The sequence below is a fragment of the Crinia signifera genome, chromosome 11, assembly GCF_055691185.1.
Source record: "Crinia signifera chromosome 11, ASM5569118v1, whole genome shotgun sequence".
NCBI classification, from domain to species: domain Eukaryota; kingdom Metazoa; phylum Chordata; class Amphibia; order Anura; family Myobatrachidae; genus Crinia; species Crinia signifera.
Window position 1 is genome coordinate 57,245,180 of NC_139227.1, and position 10,777 is coordinate 57,255,956.

Consider the following 10,777-nt stretch of genomic DNA (forward strand, 5'->3'; position numbering starts at 1 on the left):
ATTATACACCTACCCCGTCACCCGAAAGTGCTCATTATACACCTGCCCCATCACCCGTAAGTGCTCATTATACACCTGCCCTGAACTGTCACCCGGAAGTGCCCTTTATACACCTGCCCTTTCACCCAAAAGTGCCCATTATACACCTGCCCTACCCCGTCACCCGAAAGTGCCCATTATACACCTGCCCCGTCACCCATAAGTGCCCATTATACACCTGCCAAAGTTGTTCAACAAATGAACTGAAAAAAGGAAGTGTCTGAGACTGGGGAGGAACGAAAAAGGGTTTTAGGGCACACTTTAATATTGATAATAAGGATGAGAAAATGTGTGAATTAAAATATAACTTTTATTGCACAAGCTAAAAAAAAAGTAACTTATTCATGAAAATACGCAGATACCCAAACATGTGAACAATTACATTTGTAATGGGATACGGCCGGTTGGTCGACCTAAAGATGGTCGACAGTCATTAGGTCGACATACTGCAGGGTCAACATGGGTCTAGGTTGACAGGTCATTAGGTCGACACAAGCATTAGGTCGACATGGTCTAGGTCGAAAGCCTAAAGGTTGACATGGGGTTTTTCACAGTTTTTTTGAGCCGACAGCCGGTATTTCATGCCCTACCATCCACTCGGGCCTTAATGGCTTGACAACCCAGATCTGCTTCAGATTTGCTATTTGGCCATGCTAAATCTGAAGCAGAGCATGCTGGGATGTGTAGTTCAACAACAGCTGGAGTGTCAAGGTTAGCCATCAAAGTACTAGGGCGTGGTGGGAGAATAACCGTGCCCGAAGCATGGGGAGTGAAGCGAGCCATGCGAGGGGATGCGGTGCCATTAATCCTGTGTCCATGTCGACTGTGTCGACATTCAGGTAAAAAACCAGTGAAAAACCCCATGTCGACCTTGTCCCATGTTGACCTAGTGGTGTCGACCATATGATCCATACCCTTTGTAATAGCTTATTGCAGAGAAGTCAAAGACAATATTATTAATAGGTATGCCTATTGTAATACACAAGAAAATAAACAGAATAATAAAATGTAACTCATTAACGAAAAGAATTTCACATATGTTAGACTGATTCTCGCTGAATCTAAAGGCGAAAATGTTTTTGGTGGTTTTAACTCCAGATTACAAAAGGAAAAGAATATTGGCATCTGTCTGGCTGTAATATAATTCTAAGTGATCGTAATGGATAAGACAGATACTATGTACTATCTGAGGGAAAGCAGAAGCAGCTCTTGGCTCTCCATGCCATCCTGGTGCTCTCTCATCTGATAGGTCAAACTGTTTTCTTATTTTCTTGTGTATTACAATAGACATACCTATGAATAATATTTATATATTGTAATATAATTACAATTGCAAGAAAGAGAATAACTCCAATTAAAATAAAATTAGGAGTTTTTTAATAAGTGTGAATACAAAAATAAATGGAAAATAGGACTTACATAAATAAATAAGTGAGCAAAAGAAGATTGGGTAGAGGCCTCTCTACGCGTTTCGTCTCTGACGCCTATAGATTCAGGCTGGACTTCATCAGGAGAGCACGCTTCTGGTTCACGTTGATCGTGGGGTGGCGCTAACTAATTTTGGGGGGCCATTTCACTGTTCAGGGGTGTTTTGGGGGGTTTCTGGGCCATTTACCATTGTTCCCTATGATGATTTGGGTAAATTGAGGCATTTAACATTGTTCCCTATGGGAAATCGGGGGCATCGCGTCGGTCGCATCGCATATGATTTTTTTGCCCGCATGCGATGGACGCGATTTTTTTACCTGCGATGCCCAAGATCATGATCGGTGTGGCCGTGCTAGGAAACAAGATATAGATATATATATATATATATATATATATATATATATATATATATATATATATATATAGATAGATAGAGAGAGACAGACATACACAGCAACTTTGGGTAATAGTCCTGCTAAAGGACTACCAGCACCCACGGACCACCACAACCCACTGTTACCAGTCCATTGTCTTGGCTCCAATGCTCGTAGCCATGGTGCCTTCAGCAAGCTGGAAATGGCACCAGCTGCTGCTGCTCCAGCTCTCCATAGGGCTCTGCGTCCAAAATGGCGCGGCTGTGCGGAAAGATACGCGCCGCCAACAAGCTAGGTATCTCCGACGGGGGAGACAACGTTATCGCTTTTTTTCACTAATGGGGCGGCAATGCTGTAGGTGTGCTCGTCAGTCCTCAACGACTGCGGTATCAGTCCTGCCAGCGGGACACGACCATTAACAGCCCATCAGGGCTGCAGTAAGTAACTACTTGCTGCAAAAATAAATGTTAAAATAACAAAACCTGTTAAAAAAAACTAAGAAAAATAACTGGAGCTGCAGAGTGTGCTACCGGCCCAGAGGGCAATTTTTTCTTAAACTGGGCTGTGGGAGGGGGCATAGAGGGAAGGAGCCAGCACACGGGATGTGAATTTTTTATTAAAGTGCACCGGCTCCTTCGGACCCATCTATACCCCCTTCTCTACCTGAATCCCAGTATACCCTAGGACGTTAGAGAAAACCTGTGCCTCGCTGAGACACCGGAACGGGAGCTATGACCCCTGCCGACAGTAGCTGCCAGATGGCCTGCTACAAAGGTCTGCACTTTTCCAAGTCCCTGGGAGAACGTGTGGAAAAGAACGAGCTTGGTGGACGATGGTGAAAGGTTATGGAGTAGCCTTGTGAGACCACATCCCAAACCCAAGCATCTGTCATGGATTCCAGCCAATGTCCGAAAACCGTAGCAGGTGACCCCCCCCACGCACACACACACTCTGGGATCCCTGCCCCTCATGCCAAGGGCTTGGGGTCAGGGCGTGTGGTGGCCCAGGGACGTTTTCCCCTGGCTTTGGAGGACTTTGCGGGGTGGGGCTGAGCTCTTGTAAATGATTGCCCCCTACCCCTGCCCTGAAAATAAAAGGAGGAGCTGTGCAGATGAGAGAGCTTGTCTATTAACTGTGACATCACCTGGGCCCAGGCAGGTTCCTGAGAGGCAGCTGCCACAGGGGGCTGCGCATGCGTCTTTATACATTGTCAGAATAACCCCTCCACAAGCTCGCTCGCCTTGCAATGTGTGCAGGACACCAATATATAGGCCCATGTGTCATCACCGCTGTCCTCTGACATTGCACAAGAGGCAGCTAGCTGTAACAATTAACACAATATATGTTTGACAGGCAGTGATAGTGTTAAAACAGTAGGAGAGACACAGCACACATACAAAGGCATTCAATTCCGCTTACGGGCACCGCTGCCCACACTCAAAATGTCCCTGGTGGTCAAGCGGGACAGAAGACGGACCTATCCGCCCGCCCTGCTAGTGCAGCCCGGCGATGCCCCTCACCAGGCTGTTCAGCCGCTAGTGGCCCAGTGGGGAGCGCGAGTTACCCGATGCGGTGCCGCCCGATGGTGTCCTGTTAGCGGCTTCGGCCCCCTAGTGCGGGGGCCAGCCGGATACACCTCCGCTGTGGAGGCCAACTCAGGTGGTGTGCAGCTGCCAGGCCCGGGTGATGGGGCGGCAGCGAAGGGTCTAACAGACCCCCAGCGCTGCTGGCATGTCACTGACAAAGTGTCAGTGTAAAATAAGAAAAAAAAGTTTAAAAATGAAGTAAGGCTGCCTAAGGCAGCACCTCTCTAAAGTGCGTGTTGGCTCCTACCAGCCCAACTAAAACGGAGTAGCTAGCCTAGGAGGCGGGGTAGAGGAGGGGAGGAGCTGGGGCCGTCTGTGAGGAGCCAGAAGTTTAAACTTTCTGGTGCTGAAATTGGATCGTGACCTCACTCTCCACCCACTGTTATCCCTGTGGCCCCTGACGTCTGCAGCAGAAGAAAATAGTTTGGTCCCTATAGTCAATGAACAGTCTGGGGACTGGTGAGATTACAGCTCTGTGGCATCAGCGTGGGCAGCCCCTGTATCAGCATAGCAGTGCCCCCGGGCACACAGCAAGGTCCATCAGATAATGGTTTAGTCCCTATAGTTACAGTGACAGTCTGGGGACTGGTGAGATTACAGCTCTGTGGCATCAGTATGGGGATGCCCCCTATATCAGCATGGCAGTGCCCTTGGTTGGCATATACCCTATATAGAGATAATCACGGCGTACCTTAATGTTTGTGTCCAGAGAACCAGATGCCACAAACTCTCCGTACGGGTGGAAATCCAGGCTGCAGACATTGGCTTTGTGTCCCACTAGAGTCCTCTGTACTGAGAGAGATACAGAGCATGAAGCCACCGGATGGCCCTACAGAAGTCACACACACATGTCATACAGCCATGTAATGGGCAAGTACTGCCCCAAACTGCTGTTTATAGCTGAAAGGCCGAGTACCAGTGGCCCCGGCTAGTGCCTTCCTTGTGCCATCAGGGACTGTGCAACACCACAGCAGGTCATGGACAGGATGCAAAATTTATTTACAAAACAAACAGTGCCTCTACACGAACAATCGAATGCCACGGGCAGTAAGAGTGTATGGGAAGAGACCACCATCACTTGGATACGACCCTGTAAGGCAGCGACACCGGCAGGTTCCTGGCTCCATGCAAAGATCAGCATGGAGACACCTCATAGTAAGCCAAGGTCAGAAAGCAAGAAGAGACAGAAACTTACTTTTAGCTTCTTCCATGTTCCAGACTCGTATAGACCCTGACTGTGATCCGGCCACAACCAGCTTCTCGGAGGTGCTGAACCGTACGCTCTCCACGGGGGAATTGTGTCCTGTCAGACTCTGCGTGAGAGAGGTACAGCGGTGAAAGACAGACACAGCCAGAAACAGGGGGAAATCTGTCCTGTCAGACTCTGCATGAGAGGGAAAGCAGTGAGACAGACACAGCCATAGACAGAGAGGGATAGCAGTGAGAGACAGAGACAGCCGTAGACAAAGAGGGACAAGACATTTCCTCTGTCTATGGCTGTCGCTGTCTCTCACTGCTGTCACTCATGCAGAGTCTGACACAGCAATAGACAGGGGAATTGTGTCCTGTCAGAGTCTGACAGGACAATTCCCCTATCTATGGCTGTCCCTGTCTATCACTGCTGTCCCTCTGTCTATGGCTGTTTCTGTCTCTCACCAATGTCCCTATCTCATGCAGTCTGGCAGGACACAATTCCCCTGTCTATGGCTGTCTCTGTCTCTCACCACTGTCCCTCTCTCAAGCAGAGACAGCCATAGACAGGGGAATTGTGTCCTGTCAGACTCTGCATGAGAGAGGGACAGCGGTCAAAGACAGAGACAGCCATAGACAGGGGAATTGTATCCCGTCAGACTCTACATGAGAGAGGAACAGCGGTGAGACAGACACAGCCATAGAAAGAGAGGGACAGCGGTGAGAGACAGACACAGCAATAGACAGGGGAATTCTGTCCTGTCAAACTCTGCATGAAAGAGGGAGAACCGTGAGACAGAGAAAGCCATAGACTTGGGAATTGTGTCCTGTCAGACTCTGCATTAGAGAGGAACAGCGATGAGACAGACACAGCCATAGACAGGGGAATTGTGTCCTGTCAGTCTCTGCATGAGAGAGAGACAGAGACAGCCATAGACAGAGGGAATTGTGTCCTGTCAGACTCTGCATGAGACAGAAACAGCGGTGAGACAGACACAGCCATAGGCAGGGGATTTGTGTCCTGTCAGACTGTGCATGAGAGAGGGACAGCGGTCAAAGACAGAGACAGCCATAGACAGGGGAATTGTATCCCGTCAGACTCTGCATGAGAGAGGGAGAACGGTGAGACAGAGAAAGCCATAGACTTGAGAATTGTGTCCTGTCAGACTCTGCATGAGAGAGAGACAGCGGTGAGAGACAGAAACAGCCATAGACAGAGAGGGACAGCGGTGAGAGACAGACACAGCAATAGACAGGGGAATTGTGTCCTGTCAGACTCTGCATGAGAAAAGGGACAGCGGTGAGACAGACAGCCATAGACAGAAAGGGACAGCGGTGAGACAAAACAGCCATACACAGGGGAATGGTGTCCTGTCACACTCTGCATGAGAGAGGGACAGCAGTAAGACAGAGACATAGCCATAGACAGGGGAATTGTGTCCTGTCAGACTCTGTCTCTCACCGCTGTCCCTTTCTCATGCAGAGTCTGACGGGACACAATTCCCAAGTCTATGGCTTTCTCTGTCTCACGGTTCTTCCTCTCTCATGCAGAGTCTGACAGGGCACAATTCCCCTGTCTATGGCTGTGTGTCACACTGCAGTCCCTGTCTCATGAGCAGACTGACAGAGACAGCCATAGGCAGGGGGAATTGTGTCCCGTCTCTCACCGCTGTCCCTTTCTCATGCAGAGACAACCATAGGCAGGGGGAATTGTGTCCTGTCACACTGTGCATTAGAGAGAGACAGCAGTGAGACAGAGACAGCCATAGACAGGGGGATTGTGTCCTATCAGACTCTGCATGAGAAAAGGGCAGTGGCGAGACAGAGACAGCCATAGACAGGGGAATTGTGTCCTGTCAGACTCTGCATGAGAAAGGGACAGCGGTGAGAGACAGCCATAGACGGAGGAATTGTGTCCTGTCAGACTCTGCATGAAAGAGAAACAGCGTTGAGACAGAGATAGCCAGAGACAGAAAGGGACAGCGGTGAGAGACCGAGACAGCCATAGACAGGAGAATTGTGTTGTGTCAGACTCTACATGAGAGAGGGAGAGAAGTGAGACAGAGACAGCCATAGACAAGGATAGGTTCTCACCATAATGCAGTTGGGTTTGTTCACAGACCACAGGTTGACATGACAGTCCTCCCCCCCTGTGGCCAGGAGACGCCCGGAACTCTTCCCAAGGGCCACAGCAGACACGTTGCTGGCATGGGCCACTATTTCCTCTATGAGAGACGGATGAATAGCATGAAGTCCCAGTGGTCAGACAGGCAGAGGCTACACTAAAACGGAGAGCTACTCACGCAGTTTCCATGCAGGTTTGGTTGTTGCCATGTTTGTGTGCAGAGGATTACAGCAATCTGTCTGATGGGGCCAAACCCCCCAGCTTACAGCCTCACGGGACAGCCGGGGATGTGTGGGGCTTGGTGTCTCTGGCAGGCTGCCCACCCCAGGGCTTCCTCAAACATCTGCAGCCAGAGGGCACAGGCTGAAAATACAGAGTACCATCAAGCACTGCCACCTCCCATGTCAGCTGACACTGCCCCCCCTCCCCACGCCCCTAAGATGCTGACACTATGACCCCCACTGGTCACTACGATCTGAGCCTGCCCAGTGACCCCTAAACGTCCTGTTCCACACCTTCCCAGTGACCCCCCAATGTCCCACTCCACGCCAGCCCAGCGACCCCTCCACGCCTGCTAGTCCTTATCCCCCGCTCACCCCCCTGCCACCCATTGGTCCCCACTCACCGAAGTATGGGACTGCTACCCCTCAGTCCCATACCTCCCAATATGACCCTCTCCTGGAGGGACAAAATGCTCTGGACTTCCCTGTTAATTTATGATTGCCGTCACCTGTGTTAAACAGGTTAATTCAAAAGAAAGGTGCTTCAACACAGGTGATGGTAATAATACATTAAGAGGGAAGTCCAGAAACAGAGCATTGTGTCCCCCCTGGAGAGGGTCATGTTAGGATGTATGTAGTTCCCACTCACCAGTCACCCCCTCTGCTACCCATCAGTTCTCACTCAAAGCCCTCTACTGCCAACCCTCAGTCCCCGCTCACCCCGTCTGCTACCCCTCAGTCCCCACTCACCCCCTGAGTCTCTGCCATTGACATCCCCTAAGTCCCCGCTCACCCTCTTGACACCCCTCGGTCCCCGCTCACCCACTGCAGCCGGTACCGTATAGAAGTCACCTGTGTATAAGCCGCTCTGCAATTCGCCGTTTCCTAACAACCGGAGCAACACAATCCATAGCCACGCCCCAAACTGCCGGGACGTGCGTCCGGCGCCAAAACGTCATACGCAGAGAGCTCTCAGTGGTCATGATGCTTTCTGGCAGAGCCCAGTCGTCTCTCTCTCGGTAACTGGTTGTCACTCACCTCAGGCTCACATGTATCTCTCCGCATAGTACAGGGAGGACACAGGGACAATAACGCGGCTCTGCGCTAGGCATGCCCATCGACCATCGATTATTCGAAATCATCGATGGTTCATCGCCGATGTCGAATACTTTTGCCATCGATGGGGGAGAACCAGATGGTTTCCCTCCATCGATGGCACAGCAAAACTTTTTTTTCAAAGTGCTGGGACAAGGAGCATAGCTCCGCCCCCCGACACCCGCGAAGCCCCGCCCCCGTGTTTTGATTGGCCCACAGGCCAATTATTCAAACACAATGGATGACCATCGATATGTAAAAATATCGATGATCATCCATTGAATAGTTTAGCACTATCGATGGCCAGTTGCAGAATTGCCATCGATGGCAACGGCAACGATGGCCATCCCTATTCTGTGCTGTACAGTGTGACCCTGGTGTGTATGATGCTGCTCTGTGCTGTACAGTGTGACCCTGGGGTGTATAATGCTGCTCTGTGCCGTAGTGTGTGACCTTGTAGGATATAATGCGCTGTACTGTGTGTGACCCTGGGGTGTATAATGCTGCTCGGCACTATACTGTGTCCAGGGCTGGCAACAGAAATCTTGAGGCCCGGAACAATAATATCTCGGGCCCCCAACACCGCATGCGGATTTTTATTACATTGCATATCGAATGTATTTTTTTTATTATTAGACATAAACAGATAATATTTACAATGCAATATAATAGGGAAGGGCAGATTGGAGAGCACAGCATTGTGCATGCTTACAGCCCCTTAGTCCCTCAAAGCCTTGGGGCCCCTCAACTGGTCGGGGCCCGGTACGAGTGTCCCCTTTGACCCCCCCTGTCGCCTGCCCTGACTGTGTCACCCTTAGGGTGTGTGTGTAATGCTGCTCTGCACTGTACTGTGTGACCTTGGTGTGTAAAGGCCCATACACACTAGAAGATTTTAATTTCAAAAGACTTTGCCAAAATCTGTGATTGATTTATCTATCGCCAAAGTAGTGCGTACACACTGAGCTATTTTCCCCAAAGAGCAAGAGAGTTTCAGGAGGTGAAAGACATTGCTGAAAATCTTTCATTATAAAAGGCGATTTACATAATGGGCGGGGTTTGAATTCCATTGGTTCCATATTTACATTACTGGCAGACACGGGGGGGATGCAGCCTCCAGTGAGTCGCTCCACGTGGGGGGGGGGGGGGGTGGGTGATGTGTGTGCAGCCACGCCGCCCCGACGGTGTGGCAGGGTGCATGGTCCACGGGTGTGGGTGCGGGCGCCGGAGCAAGTCAGCGGTGGTGCAGTGTGGCTCAACTGGCTTTAGGGGGGATGGGGTGCGGGTGCCAGTCACCTTACTCCACGCCACTGACCTGCTCCCAAGTGCAGCCCTCCAGTGGGCCGGCCCTGATTGCTTATTATATTTATATGCCCACTGCCACCAATGTATATTTAAATGCAAACTGCCTATATATATATATATATATAGATACATAAAGTATATATTCACATATATATTCACCTCCAACTATACCGATTTAGCCGGTACAGTACCGGTTTTTAACGTTCTGTACCGGCTAAATAAAAGTGTACCGAATGTACCGGTTTTTTTTATATCACGCTCCTGTTCGGATGCGCCTGCATCCGTCACGGAGGTTAACAGTTACAGAACAGCCGATTCCGATTCATATACACTAGCATTACTGAAGAGGCGGCGCCGGGAGAAGAGGGGCTGGCTGCAGAGCTAGACTTGCACTGCGGCCAATCACAACGCAGGGGGGCGGGAGGCGGCGCCGGCTAAGGTAACGTGAAGGTAGAGACTAGATCCCCTTCAGTTACAGTTACTGCCTTATGATATAGCACTTGTGACGTAATGTTGGTACGCCTGGAGAGAAGGAACTAGACACTACCGTAACGTGAACCGGACCAGAACACAGCTCTCTGTCTGTATAAGTAGATGGAGACCTCTGCAGCAGATGTAACTACCCTATCCCACCTTGCCATCTTACTACCAGCAGACTTTGGCAAGCAGTGAATAGTTCTTGTAGAGTGTAGGACTGCAAGTCTCAGCAAGCGGTGTGGCACAGCATGCTGGAGCATGTAGTGCAGCTGAGAAACCTCAGCAATAGGTTGGCCCCTGCACAGCCTGCGAGTCCCCGACTGTATTGTCCGTATCACACAAAGGATGCAGGGAGGGGGCACGAAGGGGTAGCAGCAGCCGGAGGAGGGGGCACGAAATGCAGGAGCCCACTAACTCCCAGAAGTTGTTGTGGTCCCCGGGACCAGGGGGAGCCCCCCACCCACAGATAACCCCAACACCCCGCTGTAACTTCACCTGAGCAACCGCACCCGGTCCCTTGTGCAGTGTAGTTCTCTCCCCAGTCGGGTGTCTTCCCCCATTAGTTTAACTAATTTAAAAAAAAAAAAGCCTAGTACACATTCGGAAAGGGGCCACGCCCCCTTTGACATGCCCATTTGTCAATGACCACGCCCCCTTCCGAATGTGTACCGATTTCTGCCCTTCAGATGTTGGAGGCATAGGGGTGCGCACGGGGGGTGCCAGGGGTGCACAGGCACCTCCTAATGACCGGCACTCCCCCTCACAATTGCACGCAAAATGTATTACGCTTGTGGTAAATGACCACAGACAGATCTCCAGACAGACACATGCCGGGCGACAGGCTTAAAATGCGCATAAAGCTTCAGCCTCAGGGGTGTGGCATGGCCGGCAAACTGTGTGAAGCCGCAGTGGAGGAGCTCCCGGGCCCATACCCTTGCC

General features: G+C 50.7%; 1 protein-coding gene across 5 annotated transcripts in view; it reads right to left on the bottom strand.

Annotated features, from left to right (window-relative positions):
- The window catches only part of KATNB1 (katanin regulatory subunit B1), a 67,940-nt gene extending 59,800 nt beyond the window's left edge, over positions 1 to 8,140 (bottom strand). For 2 of the 5 annotated variants that reach the window (XM_083165315.1, XM_083165311.1), the window contains exons 1-5: positions 7,817 to 7,970; positions 6,922 to 7,106; positions 6,713 to 6,843; positions 4,623 to 4,740; positions 4,119 to 4,219 (exon numbers count right to left, since the gene is read on the bottom strand). In XM_083165315.1, coding sequence (XP_083021441.1) covers positions 4,119 to 4,219; positions 4,623 to 4,740; positions 6,713 to 6,843; positions 6,922 to 6,952 — 381 coding nt within the window. In that variant the 5' untranslated portion in view covers positions 6,953 to 7,106; positions 7,817 to 7,970. Of the gene's footprint in view, positions 1 to 4,118; positions 4,220 to 4,622; positions 4,741 to 6,712; positions 6,844 to 6,921; positions 7,107 to 7,757; positions 7,971 to 8,002 lie in introns of those variants that run through there. The other 3 variants (XM_083165313.1, XM_083165312.1, XM_083165314.1) reach the window with 3 other exon arrangements.
- Between the last annotated feature and the right edge of the window lie 2,637 nt (positions 8,141 to 10,777).